Source organism: Amblyraja radiata, chromosome 32 (genome assembly GCF_010909765.2).
Source record: "Amblyraja radiata isolate CabotCenter1 chromosome 32, sAmbRad1.1.pri, whole genome shotgun sequence".
Taxonomy (NCBI): domain Eukaryota; kingdom Metazoa; phylum Chordata; class Chondrichthyes; order Rajiformes; family Rajidae; genus Amblyraja; species Amblyraja radiata.
Window position 1 is genome coordinate 28364995 of NC_045987.1, and position 27632 is coordinate 28392626.

Below are 27632 nucleotides of genomic sequence, written 5' to 3' on the forward strand. Positions count from 1 at the left end.
TGTTCAGTACCTCTGGCTGACCAGAGCTGTTAGTGCCTCTGCTTCTTTAGTCCCCACATGCCGGGCCCAGCTATCATCGAGGCTGAGCATGATCTTGGAACCTTCCTGAATTGTCCACCACTGAAAACAAACGTGGCAGGTGCTTCGAATAGGGGGCGATTCCCCTAATCTTCAAGGGCGATTTTTCCTAAATTAAGCCCTTCAGGTCAGTGCACAGTACATTGGTGAATAATAATCACAATTCACTTTAGACACAAGGAACTGCGGATGTTGAGTCAAAAAAATGGGGGGAGGAAAGAGGGAATGGGGGCGGGAGGGAATGGAGTGGGGGAAGGAGGAAAGAAGGAATGTGTGAGGGAGGGATGAAGGAGAGGGGGAAGGAGGAAAGAAGGAATGTGTGAGGGAGGGATGAAGGAGAGGGGGAAGGAGGAAAGAAGGAACGTGTGAGGGAGGGGGAAGGAGGAAAGAAGGAATGTGTGAGGGAGGGATGAAGGAGAGGGGGAAGGAGGAAAGAAGGAATGTGGGAGGGAGGGATGAAGGAGAGGGCAAAAAGCGCGCCAGGTGCAGCGTTGCTCCATGGGGGTGACGTGACGTGACGTGCGGGGTGGGAGGCGGAAGCGGAAGTGTATAGGCGTCATGGCGACGGGAGCCTGGGGCCTGCGGCTCCTGTACCTCTGGCTGCCTCTCACCCTCATCATCATCATCCCGGCCCCCGCCGCCGCCGCCTGGGAGTTGAGCCGCCCTCTCCGCGCCGTGTACTGCCAGCTCTCACACTCCTGCCCTTGCGCCTTCCAGCCCCGCCTCGACGGTGAGTGACCGCCACACAGGCCCGGCTCTGTCTGTGCAAGGGGGGGGGGGGCACTTGCTCAGTGTGGCCACTTCATCCTTTACAGTTTATTTATGTACAGACTAATCATTTAAGGGATTCTTTTTTTATTTAATGAGTTGGAAGGTTGTCAAAGTGATGCAGTTTTATCCTCTGGTGCACACAAGTGTTTATGCCACTCTTTAACACTTACATAGAAACTGAAAATAAGTGCAGAAGGAGGCCATTCGGCCCTTCGAGCCAGCGCAGCCATTCATTGTGATCATGGCTGATCGCCCCCTATCAATAACCCGTGCCTGCCTTCTCCCCATATCCCTTACCTTATATCTTATATGGCCTTAGACAAAAATGCTGGAGAAACTCAGCGGGTGCAGCAGCATCGGGACGAAACGTTGCCTATTTCCTTTGCTCCATAGATGCTGCTGCACCTGCTGAGTTTCTCCAGCATTTTTGTCTACCTTCGATTTTCCAGCATCTGCAGTTCCTTCTTAAACACTTATATGGCCTTAACTTGGCAGAGACTTGGATCTACTATAAATATACAGCACGACTTTCAGAATTAGTTAAAGGTTGATTATTCTTTGTTGAGGGACTTGTCTGGTGACTCGACAAAGGCTCTTTACCATCTTCAAAGAGTTGAGTATTGCTGCAAGGATCTCGATATTGGTTGGGCAAAGCACTCCATCCATCATCTTAGACTACAGGTGAGGGATCCATCTCTGAGGGTCGAGGGGACATGTTTACCAAAGGAAGAAGGCATCTTTAATGTCCCAGAGTGTGAAGCCTCCTCTTGGGAACAGATGTGGTGGAGATGGTGAAATAATGTCTTTGCAAGAGACTCGGGAGGAATTGTGGTCCAGATAACTGGGAGTGGATTTCCAGATAACTGAGGGAGTCCTCTTCCTTCAGTAAATGTGACTTCCTCCAGGCTGTCATAGGTGGATCTTGCACCCACGTCTCTTCTGTGTCCCATGGTTCCGCTCTCACTCCCTGTCCCTCAGACAGAACAAGGAGTATAGAAGTTGGGATGTAATGTTAAAATTGTACAAGGCATTGGTGAGGCCAATTCTGGAGTATGGTGTACAATTTTGGTCGCCTAATTATAGGAAGGATGTCAACAAAATAGAGAGAGTACAGAGGAGATTTACTAGAATGTTGCCTGGGTTTCAGCAACTAAGTTACAGAGAAAGGTTGAACAAGTTAGGGCTTTATTCTTTGGAGCGCAGAAGGTTAAGGGGGGACTTGATAGAGGTTTTTAAAATGATGAGAGGGATAGACAGAGTTGACGTGGAAAAGCTTTTCCCACTGAGAGTAGGGAAGATTCAAACAAGGGGACATGACTTGAGAATTAAGGGACTGAAGTTTAGGGGTAACATGAGGGGGAACTTCTTTACTCAGAGAGTGGTAGCTGTGTGGAATGAGCTTCCAGTGAAGGTGGTGGTGATGAAGCTGAATTTTAGTTAAAATATAAGAAGATATTAAATTGGCTTCTGGGCTAGCTTGCAGCTTATATTTAGTCTCAAATTAGGCTTGCCTCAGGTTGCTGTGTGTGAGATAATAAATCCTATAACATTGTCTCCCAAGTGACAAGCAGAGAGGAGAAGCTAGAGAGATCTCTTTGAAGTAAGATGCCATAAACCAAATGGCCAATGTTATGGGGGAGGAGGCGAGAAAGGAAGAGAGAAACAGCTAGTCATATCTGTGAAGTAAGATGCCATAAACCAAATGGCCTATGTTTATGAAGGACCAAATGACAGAGCTAGGGTGATCTCTGTGAAGATAAAATGGCCTTATCCAAATAGCCAATGTTTATGAAGGACGAGAGAGGAACAGGGAAGTGGAAAGATAAAATGTCGTAAACCAAATGGCCAATGTTATCTTGTACTATGTAAACAAAGGCCTTTGATGTGATGCATTCTGTGGAAACCTTTTCCTGTACCTCTGACCATGACTAATGTCTGTGAAATGTGCTAAGGGGACAAAAAAACCCTATTTAAGGCAATGTAATTCTGTTGTTCAGAGAAGGTGAACGGAGGACGGTCAAGTGTCTGTAATGGTCACTTGACTGGAGTCCTCCCTCCTTCCATCGGCCGATGTTAAGTAAAGTTTTGATCTGGTCTACCAAACAGTTTGTGTGGTGTCTGTTTATTAAGAAGCGAACCTGGTTTAGTAGTTAAGAAAGTAGCTTTTTCATTGGCGTAGTTATGCAGGCCTCGCTGGGACCACATCAACAGCTGACTGTGCAAGAGGTTGCAGAGGTTGCCGGGATTGGAAGGGAGATAACTGAGCTCTATCGGCCCCCTTGTAAGACCGACTCCCTAGAAACTCCCAGGAACATCTGTGATCCTTCAGCAGACATTGAATTGGTTCCCTGCCGAGGTTCTTAGAAACAGACAAAGGTAAGACCAGTTGGGCTTTATATGTTTTTTTTTTAAGAAGGGATTGTGTATGTATTTTTAAGACAGAATTGTGCATGTATTTTTAAGAAGGGCTTGTGTATATTTTTAAGAAGGACTGGAGCGGTTTCTCTTTCTATCTCTCTTTGTTTTCTCTTTTTTATCTCTCTCTACTAAGGGCTCATCGGCCTCGTTAAGACATCCGTGATTTGTCGGGTTGAATGGGGGTTGAGGTGTGCGTCTGGCTTATTGAGACATCTGAAGAGATGTCGGATTGAGAAATAAGTGGCGTTGTATATTAAGTTTAAGAAGTCTGCCAGGTTGAAAAACAGGGGTCCCGGTTAGTGGGTCTGCTTCGTTGAGACACTTGGGTCGTATATTAAAGGGTTAAAAAGTCAGCCAAATTGAGAAACTGGGGTCTCATTAGCGGGTCAGCCTAGTTGATATATTTGGAACGATTCGGAATTAAGAAGTCTGTTTTCTCTCTCTTTCTATCTATCTATGAGGAATGCTCTGGATAACAGTCCATCATATGTGTTATTTGAATCCTAGGTATAATAAGAAATTTAGAATGTTAAGTTACAAGTTGACCAAACAATTGGGGGATGAAGCCTGGCCAGTAGGGGGAACATGGAATGTAGAGACATTTATATGGGAAAGGAAGACAGGAAAGAAATGGGAGAAAGGAATTAAAACATGGAAAGCAGGAACAGAGGAGAAGCATGAGGAAAGTAGAGTTCGAAGTTAGATGGATACTGTATGTAAGAAGGGGATAGAGTTATGAAACAAGGATAACACTATGAAAGGATGGAAAGTATTGCAACTAGAATGCCAGTGGGCGGAGGAACAAGAGAAAATGATTAAGAGAGGTGATAAACAGGGAGGTGAGAAACAGGTGATGGTTAGAAAAAAATAAACCCAGTACTGGTAAATCCTCTGGAGGAGACTTCGTGTCTGGCACGACGACCCTATTTGGTAATGAAGATGAGGAGTTAGATAATCTTGGGAGATGTCCACCTCCCTATGTCCTACCAGTAGCAATGGCATCCTTACCTGTGACAGTTCCGTCAGTAACATCCCTATACCTTGAAGTTCTGACCTTACAAAGCTCCCCAGGATTGGGAGCACAGGAATGCCTTTCTATGCGTAATTTGTTTAACGCATTGATGCTACCAGAACAGCTGGCCATTGTTAAATGTACTGCACACACTGGTGCTGGGGACCCTATAGCAAAAGGCAATAGGTTGCTGATAGTGTATCCAAACAGGCAGCCTGTACATCCAAATGCATAGTGACAGCACGTAAACAGATGCTAGCAAATAGAACGGTCCTGCCAAACATGAAGGAGGTATGTACATTACAGAGGGACGCCTCTTATATATAATATAACTATGGAAACAAGAGGGCTGTGCCATTGATTCAGCACACCCCGCTTGGACAAGTTGGTGTATTCGATACATTTTTACTCGTCTTACCCATGCTGGTAAGGAAGGAATGATAGGATAACAAAGGAAACGTGGTGGCAGGCCTCTGAATGTAAAATTTGCCAACAAAATAATCCAGGCAAATCAATTAAGATACCCTCAGCGTTGACGCCAATGCCATCACGATCGTTTGAATGCATACAGATTGATTTTATTGAAATACCAAGGGCTCAGAGTTATAAATATTGCTTAGTGATTTTAGATTTATTTAGCAGATGGAGTGAAGCTCTACCAACCACTAATAATACTGTTGAAACTATGGTAACATTGTTGTTAAGAGAAGTTATTCCCAGGTTTGGCATACCTAATGTCATAAGCTCAGACAATGGTCCTCATTTTAACCACTATTAATAAGGAAAAATGTGCACATTGTAATATTCGACTGCAATTTCACTGTGTACACCACCCACAGGCATCTGGGATGGTGGAAAGAGTCAATGGGGATTGCAAAACAAAATTACCCCGGAGGTAAATCCTTTTTCTGACAGGCAACTATGTTATAAAAAAATTGGGGATGAAGGGAAATTTGATGGAGAAATGAGGAAAGAGCTAGGGAGACTGAAAAGTCAAGGGGAGTCTGACTAATCATGATCTGGATCAATGTCCAATTAGGGTTAGGTAACCAGGATTTTGGTAAACAGAAGTCTTGTCAGAAAAAGGGAAAGTAAATTACATAGAGATGTCTTTGAAGATGAAATATTATATACTGCTGGTAAAACAATGTTTTTGTATATATACTGCTGGTAAAACAATGTTTTTGTATATATACTGCTGGTAAAACAATGTTTTTGTATATGTACTGCTTGTAAAACAATGTTTTTTATGTGGAATGTGTGAAATTTGAAGCAATGAGCAAAGTTGTGTGTAGCTTTAAGAAGTTTGTCCTTTAAAATGCAAATGGACAGTTTATGGTGTGCTCCGTTAAGAAACAGGCATGAATGGGGGGGCGGAGCTATACTCGAATGATAAAATGTGTTGGTTGATTATAAATCTTTTGAACCAAGTTTAAAAAAGACTCATCCCGATTAAAGTGTTAAATGAGATTGGAAATGTCAAAATTACAGAGAAAAAGAAAATGTATTATTGATTACTGATTCTGAGTGAGTTCTTTTAGGAAAGATTGTTTTGATATGATAACAGAGGTTGTCTTTTAAAATGCAAATGAAGCAAGATTACTGTTTTCAAGCAAACAAAAAGATGTTGAAGCATGTGCTGTGTGAGGGAAATTAGGTAGATGAAAAATTGTCTTATGACTTACAAAAGGGGGTTTGAGGGAAGTAGATTGGGGAAGAGAACATATTTGGAGAATTGAATATTTAGGTGGGGAGAGCCTCTTCGGATATAATTGGATTAAAGAATAAGTTCACAGGGAAGTGTTAAGAAGGAACTGAGATACGAGGATCAAAGGAAGACAAAAGTGCTGGAGAAACTCAGCTGGGAACAAGATTCACAACTTTTTATTGATACAGGAAAAGCTGCTGTGTCCACCCCCTGGAGAGTGGGGGGGAAGCCACCTACAGGCCCTGGGCAATTAACTAATTATGTATGGACGGCAATTAACCCATGTCTTGCCAGATCTACATTCTCAGGATGGAGGAGCTTTGCTGGAAGCCATAAAAGCTATACGATGATGGTGCTGGGACAAGAAAATAAATTGAGACTGTATTGAAAAGAACAACCAAGTGTTGCTAACAACATGAACTGCTGTAAAGATTGAAGATCATCGTCGCTGGATACATTTGATTGACTGTGAACAGTTTGTGGAAACAAGGACTATGGGCTATTGATGCACCCTTTATTCTGGGGTGGCCCAGCCCACATGGACTGAACTTTCTTCAGAATGGCAAACTTGTGGACTAACCCACATTTAAAGGATGGTACACACCTCCTTTTAAACAAGATTGAAGTCAAACATGACAAGCGCAGCAAAGATACCCTGACTACAGACAGTAAGAGGTCTGCAAAGGCCAGTTAAATCTACCTGTTTTTGCCACAACCAAGGCACTGGTGTATTTTAGGAAACAGTATATTTGTGACAGGCATTGTTATGTTGCAAATGCAGTGCCACACAAGAGAAGCATGAACCAGTTACACCAGCACACGGGGAATTCCAAGCGAAGCCGAATAAAGGCTGAGCAATTTTAATGATCCTTTTCCTGTCCTATGGTAGTATCTTAGTGTCACGTCCGGGGGAGGTTGGTGGCCATTTAAAATGTTTGGAGGGACTTGTGGAACGATTGTCCACTATGAAATGATTGTGTTACTAGTGTACTATTAATTTGTCTGATGAGATGCTTATTGTCTTTCGTATGTACTCAGCAAGGACTGTAGTTGTTATCAAAAATTTGATAAAAGGATGGAATGATGAAGCTGAATTTTAGTTAAAATATAAGAAGATATTAAATTGGCTTCTGGGCTAGCTTGCAGCTTATATTTAGTCTCAAATTAGGCTTGCCTCAGGTTGCTGTGTGTGAGATAATAAATCCTATAACATTGTCTCCCAAGTGACAAGCAGAGAGGAGAAGCTAGAGAGATCTCTTTGAAGTAAGATGCCATAAACCAAATGGCCAATGTTATGGGGGAGGAGGCGAGAAAGGAAGAGAGAAACAGCTAGTCATATCTGTGAAGTAAGATGCCATAAACCAAATGGCCTATGTTTATGAAGGACCAAATGACAGAGCTAGGGTGATCTCTGTGAAGATAAAATGGCCTTATCCAAATAGCCAATGTTTATGAAGGACGAGAGAGGAACAGGGAAGTGGAAAGATAAAATGTCGTAAACCAAATGGCCAATGTTATCTTGTACTATGTAAACAAAGGCCTTTGATGTGATGCATTCTGTGGAAACCTTTTCCTGTACCTCTGACCATGACTAATGTCTGTGAAATGTGCTAAGGGGACAAAAAAACCCTATTTAAGGCAATGTAATTCTGTTGTTCAGAGAAGGTGAACGGAGGACGGTCAAGTGTCTGTAATGGTCACTTGACTGGAGTCCTCCCTCCTTCCATCGGCCGATGTTAAGTAAAGTTTTGATCTGGTCTACCAAACAGTTTGTGTGGTGTCTGTTTATTAAGAAGCGAACCTGGTTTAGTAGTTAAGAAAGTAGCTTTTTCAGTGGAGGCAGGTTCGTTTTTATCATTTAAAAATAAATTGGATAGTTATATGGATGGGAAAGGAATGGAGGGTTATGGTCTGAGCGCAGGTATATGGGACTAGGGGAGATTATGTGTTCGGCACGGACTAGAGGGGTCGAGATGGCCTGTTTCCGTGCTGTAATTGTTATATGGTTATATGGTTATAAGGATAGAGCTCCCCTGGTCCTCACCGTTCACCCCACAATCCTCTGCATCCAACAACCATCCTCTGACATTTTGTCCCCTGCAATGTGATCCCACCACCAGTCACGTTTTCCCAATCCCACCTCTTTCTGCCTTCTGCAGAGACTGCTCCCTCCGCAACTTCTTGGAGAACATCGAGTCCTCTGATTTTAGGTAACTAAAGTAGAAAAACCTATTCCACTTTCCCCCTCTCTTCCCTGCTCCCCACCTCGATGAGAACCCTTTTCTCCCTTACTCCTTCCCTTGACCCTTTCCATTTACTTGCCGTACCCTGACTTCATATTTCACACCTTCTATCCTTATTTTACACATTTTGCCTTTTCATCTCTGGCCTTTGTTCACCAATTTGCCAATAACCCCCCCCCCCCCCCCACCTGTATCGACCTATCTCTTGCCAGACTTGCCAGTCCCGCTCCCACTACTCTCTTTGCTTTCTCCTGACTACTACAATCAGTCTGAAGAAGGATCCTGACGCAAAATGTCTTCCATAGATACAGCATGAAACACTGAGTTACTCCAGCCCTTTGTGTCTTATTTTTAAACCAGCTTCTGCAGTTCCTTTTTTTCTATATAGAGTGTTGAAGTTGGGGACGTAATGTTAGTCATTTAAAACGTTGGGTGAGGCCGCATTTGGAGTACTGTATTGCATGCAGTTTTGCTCATCCTGTGATAGGAATGATGTCATGAAGCTGGAGAGAGTGCAGAGAAGATTTGAGGATGTTGCCAGTACCTGAGGCTGAGGGGTGATCTTACAGAGGTGTATAAACCATGCGGAAATAGATTAGGTTGGATGCACAGTCTTTTACCCAGGGTAGCTGAATCACGAACCAGAGGACATGGTTTAAGGTGAGAGGGAAAAGATTGAATAGAAACCTGAGGGGTAACTTTTTCCACACTCAAGGTGGTGGGTATATGGAACGAGCTGCCAGAGGAGGTAATTGAGGCAGGTACTATAACAACATTTAACAGACATTTGAAGAGGTACATGGATAGGAAAGGTTTAGAGGGATATGGGCCTAACGTGGTAAATGCGTTTAGTTTAGAGAGCGCATCTTGGTCATCGTGGATGAGTTTTTGTTCTGTCTGTGTCTCTCAGTTCTGGTTTGTAAATAATAGATGCCAACTATTCTTAGGCTTAAACAGCATCACCGTGGCTGAACTTCTCACCATTAATGTATTGGTGTTAGGCACTGACCGACAGTTTAATTTGATCTATTGTGTCACTTAGACCCTAACTTAGACATTTGACTTCGACCCCTAACTTGGATGTTGTGACTCTGACTTGACAGCTTTTATTCTGCAGGTCACCTAGCAAACAGCTAATAGTGTTTCTTTTATCATTGTTACTTTTTTGCATATCTTTCATTGATTGTTCTATATCTCTCTACATCGTCATCTATATCTCTCGTTGTTCCCGATATCAACATTGTTCCCGATGTTGGGAAAGTCCAGAACAAGGGGTCACAGTTTAAGGTTAAAGGGGAAATCTTTTAGGACTGAGATGAGAAAAACATTTTTTACACAGAGAGTGGTGAATCTCTGGAATTCTCTGCCACAGAATGTGATTGAGGCCAGTTCATTGGCTATATTTAAGAGGGAGTTAGATGAGGCCCTTGTGGCTAAAGGGATCAGGGGATATGGAGAGAAAGCAGGTACAGGATACTGAGTTGGATGATCAGCCGTGATCATATTGAATGGCGGTGCAGGCTCAAAGGGCCGAATGGCCTACTCCTGCACCTATTTTCTATGTTTCCCTTTCCTGTGACTTTCAGTCTGAAGAAGGGTCTCGACCGGAAATGCCGCCCATTCCTTCTCTCCAGAGATGCTGCCTGTCCCGCTGAGTTACTCCAGCATTTTGTGTCTATCTTCGGTCAATTTCCAAAGAACTTAAAGTGGTTCTTCAGTTCCTGATGAATCGGGTGTTGAGGAATTTACAGCAAACACTTGAATGGAAGTCTGGGGCAGCGTGTCGAGTAGCTGCAAAGTCCACAAGCTCACATCTATGTTGAAGATTAGTTTTGTTACAAATAGTTTCAATGCTGCTGGGACTGGGACAAAGGCTATTGTTTCTCACCCAGCTGGAAGTGTCTGTACAAAGGTGTGGGCAGAGTTGGTGCCAGGGTTCTGGGTTTCTGTCACTGAACAGCATCTAAAGATGAGTAGTGGAAGGAAGGGGTTCAGCAAGCTGTGCATACATCACAGAATGCACGTCAGGTTTAGGTTTATTGTCACGTATACTGAGGTACAACATGCTTTGTTCAGTGCGTCAGGTGAAGTTTGTAAGATTCTGGATTTCTGCTGATGAAGAGCATCTAAAGATCTGAAATGGTTGGACAGATTGTGCGCACACACTGCCGCAGCGGTAGAGTTGCCGCCTCAGTGCCAGAGACTTGGGTTCGATCCTGCGTGGAGTTTGTACATTCTCCCTGTGACTGCGTGGGTTTTCTATGGGTGCTCCGGTTTCCTCCCGATTTCCAATAAAATGTAGGTTGGTCAGTTAATTGGCTTCTATAAATTGTCCCTAGTGTGTATGATAGAACTAGTGTAGGAGTGATCACTGGTCGGTGAGGACACGGTGGGCCAAAGGGCCAGTTTCCGCACTGTACCTCTAAACTAAACTAAATTACAGAACAGGCATCAGCTATAAGGCTTCCTGGCTGCTTCTGCTTAAAAACAAGACCATGAACACATGGCAGAAGACTTTAACCCCGTGCTTGGTTAAAGAGTGTGAAAGTATTGGTGAGTGGTGGTACAGCCCAGCGCTCCTGCATTGACAGGATGCTGTGGTCCGACCGTCTCCCACTCACCTGCGGCAGGCTGGGGCTTTTCCACCCGGCGTGTAGGAGGCTGTGGAGGTTTACAGAATCATGTTTACAGAATGGTAATTCTTTATCCCAGCGCGGGCGTGTCTGAAGCTGGAGGGCACGGGTTTAAGGGGAAAGATTTAGAGGGGCATTTGTTTTCCCCACAGAAAAAAGGATAGTGTATGGAACGAGCTGCCAGAGGGTGTGGTACACGCAGGTACAATGGCCACTTAATGGGTAGTTGAACAGGTACACCGATAGGAAATGTTCAGGGACGGGCAAGAGGGACTAGTTCAGCTACGCAACTTGGTCGGCATGGACATGTTGGGCTAAATAGCCAGTTTCTGTGGTGTGTAATATTACATACACATTAGAATCACTACACTATTAATTGTGCACCTTTGCACCAGGGCAGCACAGTGTTGCCGCGGTAGAGCTGCTGTCCTATAGTGTCGGAGACCCAGACTAACTGCGGGTATGGAGCAAAGATCGTAGTATCTAGTATCTTTGGCATGGAGTGTGTACGTTCTCCCTGTGACCTTGTGGGTTTCCCCCGGGTGCTCCGATTTCCTCCCAGACTCTAAAAACGTTCAGGTTTGTAGGTTAATTGGCTTCTGTAAATTGTCCCTAGTGTACAGGATATTGTTATGGAGTAATCAGAGGGCCTGTTTCCACGTTTGTATCTGTAAAGTAAAGTGTGAAGTGATGAAGAAGTGATTAGCTGTGGGCACAGGCAGACTCTGAACCCTGCCAACATCCCTCCTGGACACCCACAGAACAGTTGTCCGTTCTCCAGGGTGGGCTGTTCTCCTCACGCTGACATTAGCAGCAAAATGGAAGCCCAGGAACATCCTCTGTCCAAAGCAGACACAAGGAACTGCAGATGCTGGGTTACAAAAACAAACTCAGCAGGTCAGGCAGCATCTCTGGAGAACATGAATATGTGACGTTTCAGGTCAAGATCCTTCTTCAGATGGATTGTGGGAGGAGGAAAGAAAGCTGGAAGAGAGGAGGGGCAGGACAAAGCCCAGCTGGTAATAGACAAGAAATGGAGTAGCTGTGGGTCAGGCAGCATCTCTGGAGAAAAGCAATAGGTGATATATTGGGTCTGGATCGCTGATTCTCGACCCAAAACGTCACCTATTCCTTTTCTCCAGAGATGCTGTCTGACCCGCTGAGTTATCCAGCTTTTTGTGTCTTTCTTTTGCGTTAATCAGCATCTGCAGTTCCTCCCTACATGGGTAACAGTGGATACAGATAAGGGGAGTTCTTGATAGGCAGATGGTTGGACAGGGATCGAAAAAATGGCAGAAGGTATAAGACAGAGATTGAAGAGATTGGAGAAAATCATTTTTTACACAGAGAGTGGTGAATCTGTGGAGTTCTCTGCCACAGAAGGTAGTTGACGCCAGTTCATAGGCTATATTTAAGAGGGAGTTAGATGTGGCCCTTGTGGCTAAAGGGATCAGGGGGTATGGAGAGAAGGCAGGGATGGGATACTGAGTTGGATGATCAGCCATGATCATATCGAATGGCGGTGCAGGCTCGAAGGGCCGAATGGCCTACTCCTGCACCTATTTTCTATGTTTCTAAGCGTTGCAAATTGTGAAGCTACGGGAAAGTCTGTAGGGGAAGGGTGAAACGGGTGCGTCCAGGTGGGGCATGGATGGGGGGGGGGGGGGGGGGGGTCTGGAAGAAGGGGGTGGGGTTATTGTAGTTGCCTAAATTTGGAGGATTCTATGTTCATACCATTGGGTTGTAAGCCAGGCAAGCGGAATATGAGGTGGTGTTCCTCCAGTTTGCGTGTGGCCTCACTCTGGCAATGCAGGAGGCCCAGCAGAAAGGCTGGAATGGGAGTTTAGTTTAATTTATTATCATGTGTACCACGGTACAATGAAAAACTTTACGTCGCGTGCTGATCAGTCTGGAACGACTATACATGATTACAATCAAGCAGTCTGCAGATACTGGATAAAGGGTACAAGATAAAGTACAGTAATGTCTAATTGGAGATAGTCCGAGGGTTACCAGTGAGGTAGATGGTAGATTATCTCTAGTTGGTGAAAGGATGGTTCAGTTGCTTGATGACAGCTGGGCAGAAACTGTCCCTGAATCTGGAAGTGTGTGTTTTCACACTTCTGTACCTCTTGGCTGATGGCAGAGGGGAGAAGGGGAGTGACTGGGGTGAGACTCGTTCTTGATTATGCTGGATTGTGATGATCTGGGCTGCGTCCACAATTATCTGCAATTTCTTGCGGTCTTGAATGGAGCTGTTCAGAAACCACGCTGCGATGCATCGCAATAAAATGGTTTCTATGCCACATCTGTAGAAGTTGGTGAGGGTTGTTGGGGACATGCCGAACTTCCTAAGCCTTCTAAGGAGGAAGAAGCGTTGGTGTGCTTTCTTGGCCATTGCTTCAATATGGGTGGTCCAGGCCACAATGTATAACATGGTGCATGTACCACTTTACTTCCAGAAGTTGATCACTATCTGAGTACCAGTGTTGAGGATTATCGTGGAGGATGATTATTAATCCTGCGGTCTTAATCTTCTGGATCAGTCTTTATCAAAAGCCTTACTAAAGTCCATGTGGATAACATCCACGTGGGCATTAGTAATCTCCTTTGTCACCAAAGTAAAATGAGGAAAAGTTTTTACAAGCAGAATAATGGAGAATGATATTGTTGGGGTGGAGCAGCGGGTAGAGCTGTTGCCTGAGAGCTCCCGCAGCCCAGGTTCAGTGCTGACCTCTGCTGCTGTCTATGTGGAGTTTGCACCTTCTCCCTATGACCATGCGGGATGCTTCCATGTGATTACTTACATCCCAAAAGCATGTGGTTCAGTAGGTTAATTGGCTGCAGTAATCTGCCTCTGTTTTGTAGGCAATGGTAGAATTGGCAGTGATAAGTGGAATACAGTGAAAATAATATGGGGTTTGTGGGGGGTTAGTACGAATGGGTGCTTGATGGTCAGTGTGGGCACAGTGTGTTGAATGGCCTGATTCTTAAGGCTATGATGTGTTTAGGGTCTGATGTCTCCATTTGCCATTCTGCCAGAAGTACACAATCTGGATTCTAAATTCATTCTTAATTTTTTTTAACCAAACCTTTTTTCTTTAAATAAATCGTTAATGGTGATGGAAACTAACAGTGGTACAGCGGTAGAGTTGCTGTCTTACAGCGCCAGAGCCTCAGGTTCGATCCTGACTATGGGTGCTGTCTATATGGATTTTGTACGTTCTCCCTGTGACTGTGGGTTTTCTTTGGGTGCTCCGGTTTCCTCCCACGTTTCAAAACCGTGCAGGTTTGTAGGTTAATTGGCTTCTGTAAATTGTCCCTATGCAGGATTGAACTAGTACATCGGCGGTCACTCGAAACAAGTATGGCTGTCCTCTTTTGGGAGGACGCCAGTGTGTGACTTTGTCTAACGTGGGGAGACTGGACATCGACAGCCACCACATGGTCCTTGACAGATCTGGGTCAGGATCCAGTGGCATGGAGTCCAAGATGACTGGGGACCCTTTTCTGCTGCAGCCTTCATCCGCCTTCCCAGCCATTGAGACACTCCACTAAGGTCAGCCATCGTCCTCCGCCTGTTCCACCGTTGAGGTCTTGGTTGGGTTGACAATAGGTGCAGGAGTAGGCCATTCGGCCCTTCGAGCCAGCACCGCCATTCAATGTGAACATGGCTGATCATCCTCAATCAGTACCCCGTTCCTGCCTTCTCCCCATATCCCCTGACTCCACGATCTTTAAGAGCCCTATCTAGCTCTCTCTTGAAAGCATCCAGAGAACCGGCCTCCACCGCCCTCTGAGGGAGAGAATTCCACAGACTCACAACTCTTTGTGAGAAAAAGTGTATTTCCTCGTCTCCGTTCTAAATGGCTTACCCCTTTGTCAGGGACCTCCCCCTCGAACGTACCGCCATGGGTGGCCATACCAGGAGTATAGCCCCAGACGGCATTGCTCTCAGGATCTCAGGACCACACAAGCTTCTCCACCACGACAAGGTGACAATCCAGAGAACTAGTGTATGGATGATCACTGGTCGAAAAAGACTTTGATGGACCGAAGGCCTATTTCCGCGCTGTATCTCTAATCTAAACTAAAATGAAGAGTGAACATTTGCTGTTGTTTGTGAATCCTCCCTCTAGATGTGGAACTTGATCTGTATCGCCACGTGTTTGGACAGCACCTGGCCAGAGAAGTGATCATTAGTGCCATACGACGGTTTACAGAAGACAGCACACCAATGAAGCCACTTGTGCTCTCGTTCCACGGCTGGTCGGGCACCGGGAAAAGCTACGTCACCTCATTGCTAATGAGGAATCTGTACCGGGAAGGAATGAAGAGTTCCTACGTGCACCAGTTTATACCTACGTTGCACTTTCCTCATGCCTGCCAGATCCACACCTATAAGGTAAGACATCTCTTTTCAGAATTGTACAACATTTATTTCCAGTCATATGGCCAAGAATCAGAGATTTGGGGTGGGGTAGACGCAAGGAACTGCAGATGTTGGAATCTTGCGTAAAAAACAGTGGAGTAACTCAGTGGGTCAGGCAGCATTTGTGGAGAACATGGATAGGTGACATTTTGGGTCAGGCCCCTTCTTCAGACTGGCAAAAGGCTGTGGTGGTACCCCTTGGTGTAATTTCAGCAGTGGCCCTCTCTATTCCCTCATGCTGCAGTGAGCTCTGTACCAATGAGAAGTGAACATTTAGAAACAAGGAACTGCAGATGCTAGTTAATATACAAAAGGACACAGTGCTGGAGTAACTCAACGGGTCAAGCAGCATCTGATGAGTACATGGATAGGTGATGATGCAAGTCGAGACCCTTGTTCAGACTTCTCTTGGTAGAATCCTTCAAACTCTGGGACATTGAGTTTATATGTTTTCAACACAAAGATCACAAAGTCCAGAAATGAAACTTGTGTTGTATAGGCTCATGTAACTTCCCGTTGTGTCACGTAAAGCAAGATCCCAACCTAAGACCCGAAGGCTCGGCGGACCACAGTACCGAGAGGGAGCTGCTGGAGATGTCGGGCGGGAGGAGCAAGGGCCGGTAGGACGGTGAACCGGGGTAATACCTCCATCGCCTTCAGCTGGACTGCAGGAGGCGGCCCCAGGACACAACGATGGCCAGGGCAGGAGAGGGACGTCAGTTCGAGGACTGATTGGGTTGAAGGCGATGAAGGGAGGCCCTGCAGGAGGCTAGAGCTTGCATGAATCGGGAGCCGCTCCAGTAGACCGAGCGCATGGGCAAACCGGACTTTGGAGTTTTTTTTCAAGATCAAAATCTGCCTATATTGAGCTTACAAACAAACAATCATCAAATTAATAGTAGACTATTAAAAAATGCTGGAGAAACTCAGCGGGTGAGGCAGCATCTATGGAGAAAAGGAGTAGGTGACGTTTAGGGTCAAGACCCTTCTTTAGACTGATGTCGGGGGGGGGGAGGGGGGTGCGGGGTGCGGGGTGCGGGAAAAAGAAAGGAAGAGGTGGAGACAGTAGAGTGTGCGAGAGCTGGGAAGGGGAAGGGGATGAGGGAGAAAGCAAGGACTACCTGAAATTGGAGAAGTCAATGTTCATACCACTGGGGTGTAAACTACCCAAGTGAAATATGAGAAGTTGTTCCTCCAATTTGCTCTGGGTCTCACTGTGGCAACGGAGGAGGCCCAGGACAGAATGGTCAGATTCAGAATGGGAGGGAGAGTTGAAGTGCTGGGCAACCGGGAGATCAGGTTGGTTAGTAAGGACTGAGCGAAGGTGTTGGGCGAAGCGGTCGCCGAGCCTGCACTTGGTCTCGCTGATGTAGAGAAGGTGACACCTACGACAGCGGATGCAGTAGATGAGGTTGGAGGAGGTGCAGGTGAACCTCTGCCTCACCTGGAAAGTCTGCTTGGGTCCTTGGATGGAGTCGAGGGGGGAGGTAAAGCGACAAGTGTAGCATTTCCAGCGGTTGCAGGGGAAAGTATCAGGGGAGGGGATGGTTTGGGTGGGAAGGGACGAATTGACTAGGGAGTTGAGGAGGGAACGGTCTCTGCGGAAAGCTGAAAGGGGAGGAGATGGGAAGATGTGGCCAGTGGTAGGATCTCGCTGGAGGTGGCGACAATGTTGGAGGATTATATTTTGTATGCACCGGCTGATGGGGTGGAAGGTGAGGACAAGGGGGACTCTGTCCTTGTAACGAGTAGAGGGATGGGGAGTAAGAGCGGAGCTGTGGGATATAGAGGAGACCCTGGTGAGAGCCTCATCTATAATAGAAGAGGGGAACCCACGTTTCCTAAAGAATGAGGACATCTCTGATGCCCTGGTATGGAACGCCTCATCCTGGGTGCAGATGCGGCGTAGACGGAGACGGTGTGGACATACGTTCAGGAGAACAAATAATGGACACCAAGTCGAATTTCAGGAATGGCTGGAAATATCCTAAAAAACTGTCATCTTCATGCATTATCCAGAAAATGAAAATCAGTTTACAGTTACTAAAACTTCCTGAAACCCTTTACTATGGGTGCTGTCTATAGTTTGTACGTTCACCTCGTGATCTGTGTTGGGTTTTCCAGGATGCTCCGGTTTCCTCCCACACTCCAAAGACGTACAGGTTTGTAAGTTTATTGGCTTAAGTAAAATTGTCCCTAGTGTGTGCAGGAAAGTGTTAGTGTGTGGGGATCGCTGGTTGGCATGGATCGGTGGGCTGAAGGGCCTGTTTCTGCACTCTTTCTCTAAACTAAATGAAAAACATTCTGGGTATGTTGGTGTTGAATGGTGATGTGTTTTCTCCATAATTTATGAATTGAAGTCTATGCAGACTTAATGACTGAGATTTTTTTTCTGTAGCCTTTACTTAAACTTGAAATAACTTATCAATTGTAGTAAATTACAGTGTAAGTCTCATTGACATTAAGAAGAAATTGACATTTTATGAATTGAAGTCCATGCAGACCTAAGTAATATGAGATTATTTTTTTCTGCAGCTTCTGCCCCTCCACTCTTCAGAGCCTGTCCACAAAATATGATTACATTCATATTTACAGGTTACATATACATATATATATATATATATATATATATATATATATATATGTATGTGTGTGTGTGTGTGTGTGTGTGTGTGTGTATATATATATATATATATATGTGTGTGTGTGTGTGTATATATATATATATATATATGTGTGTGTGTGTGTGTGTGTGTGTGTGTGTGTATAATAATATATAGTTTAAATGGACTGCAACACGGAAATAGGCTGCCCATGATGTAATACGGGCATTGGCCACTAGATGGCGCTTATTTTCCCGATCTCATTTTCTAATTAGTTTAATTAATTAATGTGCAACGTTTGGCACTGAAGAGTTATGACTTCCTTCTCAATTATATTTCATCTAAATCTGTGGAAAATTTCATGTAGTTTGGTGACTTGGGTCACGAAAACTGATTTCTAGACACATTTTTGATGCTCGGCCCACAGCCTAATTAATCTACAAACCTGCACGCTTTGGAGTGTTGGAAGAAACCGGTGATCCCAAAGAAAACTCACGCAGGTCACAGGAGAATGTACAAACTCCGCACACACAGCACCCGTAGTCAGGATCGAACCTGGTGTTGTAAGGCTGCAACTCTACTACTGGATCCAGACCTTTCCAACAACATCTGATAGAAATCACTCCTTGTCTCTATTAAACGGATCACCCCTTAATCTAAAACCATGACCCCTTGCTTTAGACCCTGCATAAGGGCAGCAACATCTTCCAGCATCTACCTTCAACTTCCACCTGGTCATAGCTTGCCTTTGTGAAGTTTGGTCATTAATAATCAATCATGTGCTTGCCTAGTGTTTATGTTGTGTGTCAATTTGCTCCTGCACAAACTGTATGTATGCTCTAACTCCAGAGCGTAGATGTTGGTATTCTCCCTGTTGGTGAAACCCACTACCACACTGTGATAAGTTGGTATCCAAGATATATTTTGTGTACCTATTTTTAATGAAGCTGTGGCAGGAAAGGTTTGGAGAGATGTGGGCCAGATTCGGCAGGTGGAATGAGTGTGGCCGTGGCATCCTGGTCAACATGGACAAGTTGGACTGAAGGGCCTGTTTCCATGTTTAGTTGAGAGATACAGCACAGAAACAGGCACTTCGTCCCACCGAGACCACGCCGCCCAGCGATCCCTATCCTACGCTAACACTATCCTACACACACACACTAGTGAATTTACACATACACCAAGCCAATTAACCTACATACCTGTATGTCTTCGGAGTGTGGGAGGAAACCAAAATTCTCGGAGAAAACACGCGGTCACGTGGAGAACGTACAAACTCCGCACGGACAGCACCCGTAGTCGGGATCGAACCCAGATCTCCGGCACTGCAAGTGCAATAAGGCAGCAACTCTACCACTGTGCCATCCCATGCTGTTGACTCTGATCATCCTTCCCTCAATCCATTGCTACTTTTTCAAGGTTATTCTGTTTTTATTATGTAAATTATCTGTAGTTTCTGCTCCTTTTGGTTTTTTAAACTGACTTCGTTTTCAGAGAAAATTGATCTGGTTTACGTTATAGCCGACTACAGTGGATTTTGTGCTCTGCATTATCACAAACTCATTGTTGATGCAGTGTTGTTGAATAAATACCTTGCTTTATCACATACTTGTCTTCTCAGGAGCAATTGAAAACTTGGATCAGTGGCAATCTGAGTGACTGCAGCAGATCGGTGTTCATATTTGATGAGATGGATAAAATGCATCCTGGTTTAATCGATGCCATCAAGCCCTTCCTGGGTGACACACATGTTATGTTTGGCACGGATTATCGCAAGGCAATGTTTATTTTTATAGGGTAAGTTATGTGCGCCTATAATGACCTATACTCACATTATTCTTATGCACAGAGGAAAACATAGCCTTTTATATTACTTTCCAGGAATCATTCTGGCCGTACCTTAACCACCTCCTTCCCAAGGAAAGAGCACCAGCCGTCCCTCATGTTTGTTTTTTCTGAATCTTTCCTGCACCCTCACCAGTGTTTCACCCTCACTAGCACTGTCCTACACGCTAGGGACAATTTTACTGAGGCCAATTTACAAACCTGTATGTCTTTGGAATGCGGGGGGAAACCAGCACGGTCACAGGGAGAACATGCAAACTCCGTACAGACAGCACCCGTAGTCGGGATCGAAGCTGCGACTCTGGTGCAATAAGGGAGCAACTCAACCACTGCGCCACCGTGCTGTGGTTTAAGGATAAGGCAATCATCTGGGAGAACTTTCCCACTCCTGCTGTTCATCGCTGATGGATAGATGTGTGGAAACGGCCGTGGGAGGATTGAGGCAGGAAAAAATACATCAAATATTACAGCCATTGTTGATTTGTTCCTGTGATAATTCAAAATGTCATTTTCACAAACTGATTGCATTTGTTAACTGCCAGTTCAGATACACAATATGCCTTTAAATGTCACGTTAGAAACAAGATCCTGGATGCAGAGGAATAGCGGTTTCTCGGCAACAGTACTGCTGAATAAAGGACTATTTCTGACCTGTCGACATAGGTTCATTGAGTCAAGTCAAGAGTTTATTGTCATGTGTCCCAGATAGGGCAATGAAATTCTTGCTTGCTGCAGCACAACAGTATTGTAATCATAAATACAGAGCAGTTCAGTGTGTCTCTATAGCATAGACCATATATATAAACACATAAATAAACATTGACTAACTAGCTCACAGACGGTGTGTAGTACACTTGTGATTAGTGACCCAGGGCAGCACACCCGGCCTCTGCTTACCCACGCCCCTCAGCACTCTGCCCACGCTCCACAGCACTTCCCCCCCCCCATGCCCCTCAGCACTCTGCCCACGCTCCACAGCACTTCCCCCCCCCCCATACCCCTCAGCACTCTGCCAGATGAAGCAAGCATGCACGTGCCTGCCTGCCAGCCTCACTGTGAGCTTGTGTTTTGTAACCAGCAATGCCGGAGGGGAGCTGATCAATCAGGTGGTGCTGGACTTTTGGAAGAATGGCAAGGACCGGGAAGAGATCCAGTTGGAAGACTTGGAATCCAACATCTCCAGAGCGGTTTTCAATAACAGAAACAGTAAGTGATGGGAGTGGCGCCGCCTAACGGCAGCGGCTCGACTACAGTCGTCTGTCTTTTTTAAATTTTTTGTCTTGTTAAATGTATGTCTTGAGCCTAGTTTTTATTATTTTTTTAGCTGTGTATATGTGGGGGGTGGAGGGGGGGGATGTGGGGGAAACCGTTAATCTCTTCCCTGCACGGGGACCCGACGTTTTCCCCGTTGGGCCTAACATCGAGGAGCCGGTGGCAGCCTCCGGCTGGGACTAACCTGAGGGCTCCAGTCGCGGAGCCTGCGGACCTGACATCGCGGAGCTGGCCGTCTTCGGAGCGGGAAGAGCTGTGGTGGCGCGCGGCTGCGACCCGACTTCGGAGCTTCGGAGGCTCCGGCCGCAGGCCCAGTGGGCAGGAACATCGGGAGCTCGCAGGTCCCTGGTGGCAGACCACTTGTCGGAGCTACCGCAACGGCAACTTCTCCCGCTGGAATCGCGGGGCTTAAAGGATACGGAGCAGGGCCTAACATCGCCCCGCGCGGCTTAATGGCCACAGGACTTACCATTGTCCGCAGGGGGCTTTAATATCGGAGCTCCCGTTCGCCTCAACACTGCAGTTGGACTGCTGGACCGTGGGTGAAGAACAAAGGGAAGAGATAAGACTTTTCCTTCCATCACAGTGAGGAGGTATTGGAGACTCACTGTGATGGATTTTTGTGTCAACTGTGTTAAGTGTGGGTCTTGTTTTTTGTTTTTTTTTGTAATGTAAAAACTGTAGAAAATGCAATTTCATTCAAACCAAGTTGTTTGAATGACAATTAAAGGCATTCTATTCTATTTTTCCTCCTCACGGAGCTGTACGGCCAGAGGGAGTTAGGCCCACAGCCCGCCCTCTGCTGCACTGAGCCAACTTATTTCACCCCCGTCCCACCGGGCGGCAGCGGCTCTACCACCGGTGCCACTGGGTCAGCCTGCTCTTCTGACACAGGAAATCATTCACTCTAATCCACCCTAGAAAGACCCCCCAGTTTCCAGGTATATCCCACTCTTCCAAATTCCAGCAGCTGGAAGCCACATCTGTCTAATCTACCCACATGGTTACCTGACTGATACCTGGAACGGGTAGATTGTCCATAGGGGAGACGATGGGGGAGGGATGGATCAATTAAAGGGAATATCTCATTGGGTGAGACCAAATGAGTTAAAGTAGAAGTTGGAATCAGTGTGCGCTTTGGTTCAATGGTGCTTTTATTGTCATGGGCCAATACATAGTGAAATTATTTTCTTATATATAGTCCAGCACAGTATCGCCATACCTAAGCACATCCTTTAGCAAGTATATAGAAATAGTCCACTAAGCCCGCTTGCAAGAGGTGCCATGTTTGACGTAATTTGCAAAGTCCAGTCTGTGCTCTAGTTGTTATGATCGTTGCCCGATCCAGGTGAGCCCCAGGCTGTTGTCGGGCCTCCAGCCGTCCGTTGCCTTCCTTGTCCCGTCCATCTCTGTGCCCCGGAGGTGCCTCCTGCAGCCAACGTCGAGCGTGCGGTAGCCAGACCCCGGTTCCCTCTCCTCTCTTACCGGCCTCGCCTGTCACATCCGGCGTCATTGTCACCAGATCCATCCTCCTGCTCTCTGGTCTTGGGGGGACTGGCTCGGCGGCTCTCTCCTCACAGGCTGACATCAATGGAACTATCCATGTTCCCCAGAGTTGGTGCCTGAGCTGCTGAACTATTTTGGTGTGTTGGGCTTGGGTCGTGTTCACTAGACCAGACTACACCGATAGAGAGAGACAAACTGATCCAAAATGACAACGTGTAGAAATGACCAGTGGATGCGGGCACCAGGAAAGAGTGAGCTACCAAGACTGGGCAATAGAAGGAAGGGTGCAACAGTCCTGGTGAAGACCTGCATTGGAACTCTCCAGATACCACAGTCCACCCACTTCTCTGCCACTGAACACCAACCTGTCTCCTCTCTCCCAGTTCTAATGAAAGGTGCTGGAACTGAAACATTCTTCCCACAGATGCTGCCTGATCAGCGTGAGTATTTAAAGTGTTTGTCCGCGTACGCCAAGGCAGACTGAGCGAAGGTGTTCAGCGAAACGATCGCCCAGTCTGGCTGTTCCATGGAGTCATAGAGTGATACAGTGCTGAAACAGTTCCTTCGGCCCAACTTGCCCACACCGGCCAACAATGTCCCAGCTACAATAGTTCCACTTGCCTGCGCTTGGTCCATATCCCTCCAAACCTGTCCTTTCCATGTACCTGTCTAACTGTTTCTTAAACAAAGGGATAGTCTGTGCCTCAACTACCTCCTCTGGCAGCTTGTTCCATACACCCACCACACTTTGTGCAAAAAAAGTCACCCCTCAAATTCCTATTAAATCATTTCCCCTTCACCTTGAACCTAGGTCCTCTTATTCTCAATTCCCCTACTCTGGGCAAGAGACTCTGGGCAAGTGCATCTACCCGATCTATTCCTCTCATGATTATGTATACCTCCATAAGATCACCCCTCATCCTCCTGTGCTCCATGGAATAGAGACCCAGCCAACTCAACCTCTCCCTATAGATCACACCCTCTAGTCCTGGCAACATCCTCGTAAATCTTTGCGGAACCCTCTCAATATTTTCTTATATTGACAATATCTTTCCTAGATTTGCTACACAAATGCCCTCTTGGCTGATTTACTCACAGATAGAAACAGAGATATAGAAAATAGGTGCAGGAGTAGGTCATTGAGCCCCAAGCCAGCACCGCCATTCAATATGATCATGGCTGATCATCCAAAATCAGTACCCCGTTCCTGCTTTTTCCCCATATCCCTTGATTCTGTTAGCCCTAAGAGCTAAATCTAACTCTCTCTTGAAAACATCCAGTGAATTGGCCTCCACAGCCTTCTGATGCAGAGAATTCCACAGATTCACAACTCTGGATGAAAAAGTTTTTCCTCATCTTAGTCCTAAATGGCCTACCCCTTATTCTTAAACTGTGACTCCTGGTTCTGGACTCAGCTAACATCGGGAACATTTTTCCTGCATCTAACCTGTCCTATCTCTTAAGAATTTTATATGTTTCTATAAGATTCCCACTCATCCTAAATTCCAGTGAATACAAGCCCAGTCGACCCATTCTTTCATCATATGTCAGTCCCGCCATCCTAGGAATTAACCTTGTGAACCTACGCTGCACTCCCTCAATGGCAAGGATGTCCTTCCTCAAATTAGGAGATCAAAACTGCACACAATACTCCAGGTGTAGTCTCACCAGGGCCCTGTACATTGTGTAAATGGTGGTGGATTTCATTTCCGTCCTGTTTGTTATATTAACGTTATCTGTGTTTGTTTACAGGTGGGTTCTGGAACGCTGACATTATAAACGAGAAGCTCGTCGATTACTTTGTACCGTTCCTCCCCTTGAAGCGGAATCACGTGAAGGAATGTGTGCGGAGTGAGATGCTGTCCAGGGAAATCAAACTCCAGGCTGAGATCATCACTGACGTGGTGAATTCCATGAACTTCTTCCCGGAGGATAAGAAGTTATTTTCTCAGACGGGCTGCAAGACAGTCTCGGCCAGGTTGGACTTTAGCTTGTAGGACAGGCTGTCTAAGGATTTGTATCCTGTCAGCACCATTGCTACGTGCCTGATGGAAAGGGAAGAGCAGTAACGTGCTCGACTCAATGATTTGATGATTTACCCTTCACTTTTTGATCAATGTCCTGTTTTAGGGATTTAATTTTTCAGTTTCAAATGAAGATGACATCATTTACCGGATTAAATATTTAAAAAAATATATCGTTGTTTAATTTGGAAAAATGAAGATCGGATTACCCAGTGTCATCAAGGAACTGGAGTGCAATTTGCAGGCAAAATGTTATTCTGAATCAGAGTTTGAGAAATAGATGATGAACAAAAGGCCTACCCGGTGGTCTGTCTCCAACCTGTGTTCATTTACAGTGCAGTCAGGCAAAGTTGCCTGTGTTAGCGGCAAACCTTGATTAGCTGCATTAACTTTGTAGGTTGTAGGAGCAGCATTAGGCCATTCAGCCCATCAACCACATCACCATGGCTGAGCTCTCTTTTTCTCTCAGCCCCATTCTCCTGCCTTTTCCCGTAACCCTTGACTCCCTTGAACAGGGTGACACAGTGACGTGGCTGGTAGAGTTGCTGCCTGACAGCGCCAGAGACCCAAGTTTGATGCTGACCACGAGTGTGGAGTTTGCACGTTCTCTCTGTGACCACGTGGATTCCCTCCGTGTTTTCTCCCGCATCCCAAAGGCGTGCAGGTTTGTAGGTTAATTGGCTTCGGTAAATTGTAACATGGAACTAGTGTGATCGTGGACTCGATGGGCCAAAGGTCCTGTTCCATTCTGCTTCACTAAACTAAACTGAAGAAGGGTCTGAGCCACTGAGTTACTCCAGCTTTTTGTGTCTATCTTTGGTTTAAACCAGCATCTGCAGTTCCTTCCTAATCAAAATTGTATTGCCCTTCAGGACGAGAGATTGAATAGAGATCCAAGTAAATAATGAATGAGAAAATGTGTAACTGCTGTAAATTAGAAACATTTGGTCTTCCAAGAGAATTTAATTTAAGCATTTGCATGTCTATTAGTATATCAGTGAGATCAGCAGTCTGAAGAAGTGTCCCGGCCTGAAACGTCACCTAAACATGTCCTCCAGAGATGCTGCCTGACCCGCTGAGTTAATGCAGCACTGTGTTCCATGCACGATTCCAGCCCCTGTAGTTCTGTGTATCCACTTCTCGCTTGGGGAAAATCTGATCACTTGCTGGTTAGTAACTTGGATTAGGATTGGTGTCCTGTTTTGGTGACCCGGCTCATTGTTCCAGAAGGCATTTGGAACACGACTAACAAAGCTTGATGCAAATACAAGGTCAGTAAGTACCTGTCTGGCCCGGTAGCGCAGCGGTAGAGTTGCTACCTCACAGCGCCAAAGACCCGGGTTTGATCCTGACTCTGGATGCTGTCTGTATGGAGTTCGTACGTTCTCTCCGTGACCGCATGGGTTTTCCTCGAGTGGACCAGTTTCCTCCGACCCTCCAAAGGCGTACAAGTTTGTAGGTTAATTGGCTTTGGTAAAATTGTGAATTGTCCCTAGTGTGTAGGATAGTGTTAGTGGACGGGGATCGCTGGTCGGCGTGGACTCGGTGGGCCAAAGGGCCTTTTTCCATGCTGTGTATCTAAAGTCTAAAGTAAGCATCTGCAGAAGCAGCAGCTAGTTGTGCTTGGCCAGACTCCCTATCTTTCAGTAGGAGAGACTGTGAATATAGCAGACCTTGGGGAGGCAGGGAGAAGCTTGGATGCAGTGACCTCTCCTGTCACTTATTCTGTCCAGACTGCTCAATGGACAGAGGGCTGGCTTTCAAAATTGTGGGTGTCCCAGGAAAGGAAGAGACCCACTATACAGTGGTCAGAGTCGCCATTTCTCAAGTTGCCCGAGGAGAAGCATATTCTCCTGACGGGCTGTTAGGAAAGGCAGTGTTTGATTTGATGTTGCTAAAATTTCGTATCTGGCTTCCAGGTTATTGAGCACAGAAAAATCCACAGGCTGAAGGGAGACTGAGTTGAGTGTTGAAATAGTTGAAGCATTTTGAGCAGGTGTGGTGTACTTCATGATCAGTGTGCAAACTGAAAGTAGATAAAGGCGATCTATCCTGTACATGCAGGAACTCTGATCTCTCTCGATGGATGTCAGATCTTTGGCTTCCCAGTTTCTTCTGACCATTGACGACAAACTATTTCCATGTGGGATACAGTGGAGAGATTTGGCTTCACGGAACGGACTGGAAACTGGCGAGATCAATGGAAGAGCATGTGTGGGAAGGATTGCAGTGTTTTTTGGGAGTTGTTTTGCAGACAGCGGCGTTGTGTGGACTGGTCCTTCAGAGCAAGCGGCTGTGCAGTAAATTGCTGTTTTGTTTGCTCCTCCATTAAGTGAGTAAACGTGGGCGATCCAGTTGCCTCTGGCCTCTCCGTAACCGGTCAAAATTCACCCACTCTCGTGGTTTATCTCCTCTTCTCCCCCCTACCCCCACCGGAAAAACAAGTCCTGATTATCAGTCCTGTTAGGCAGACTTTCTATTCCAAAGTGCAAATTAAAACATTTTGCCACCCAATGTCGGACCAACTTTGCAGTTCATGTTAGCACTTTAAGGTGTTCAATTGAAAAATGTAGCTATGTTGAAAATGTTTTTGGGTAGGCTCCTTATTTCTGGTCCACGGCACCCACCGTGACCTGTGGCCCATGCCGTGACCTCTGGCCCATGGCACTCACCGTGACCCTTGGTTGAGGGGGTTCTCCTTCCCTGCCCCTGAGTGTCTGTGAGACGTCCAGCATTAATGACCAGTGGCGCGGGTTGTGTAATAATCTCAACGCAAGTAATCCACTATTGATGCCTGCATTTCTCAAATCCAAATCGGGACCGCTGCTTTTCAGTAAATCGGCAATTTCTGTGACACAATGGTTTACACCCCTAATTTGAATGCATATTCATGCCGATGCTTTGCATATTTACTGATTTGTGAAATTGTTCTGTTTAATATTTTCCAGTATTAAATTATTTTTATTTTGAACGGGACTCTGCCAGCAGGAGAAATCATCTCCTCACTGTGTATTCAATGTTTATAACATTTATACATGATTTTTAAATTGTCAATGTGCAATACTATTTATAAAAATGTTCACAAGG

General features: G+C 45.7%; 1 protein-coding gene across 2 annotated transcripts; it reads left to right on the forward strand.

Moving 5' to 3' along the window:
• Positions 1–27632, forward strand: LOC116990682 (torsin-2A-like). Of its 2 annotated transcripts, none has more exons than XM_033048593.1 (5): positions 1–205; positions 15003–15268; positions 19520–19695; positions 20822–20949; positions 24274–27632. In XM_033048593.1, exons 2-5 carry the CDS (start codon positions 15101–15103, stop codon positions 24516–24518), a joined length of 717 nt encoding a protein of 238 aa, XP_032904484.1. In that variant the 5' UTR covers positions 1–205; positions 15003–15100; the 3' UTR covers positions 24519–27632. The 2 variants fall into 2 exon arrangements, with proteins under 2 accessions (XP_032904484.1, XP_032904483.1); XM_033048592.1 differs by lacking the exon at positions 1–205 and adding an exon at positions 615–808.

Excerpts from the sequence above, each read along its gene's own strand:
- LOC116990682 (XM_033048592.1), top strand. The coding sequence starts at position 637 with ATGGCGACGGGAGCCTGGGGCCTGCGGCTCCTGTACCTCTGGCTGCCT. Across the intron at positions 809-15,002 it reads CTTCCAGCCCCGCCTCGACG|ATGTGGAACTTGATCTGTAT; the intron begins GTGAGTGACCGC and ends TCCTCCCTCTAG. Across the intron at positions 15,269-19,519 it reads GCCAGATCCACACCTATAAG|GAGCAATTGAAAACTTGGAT; the intron begins GTAAGACATCTC and ends TTGTCTTCTCAG.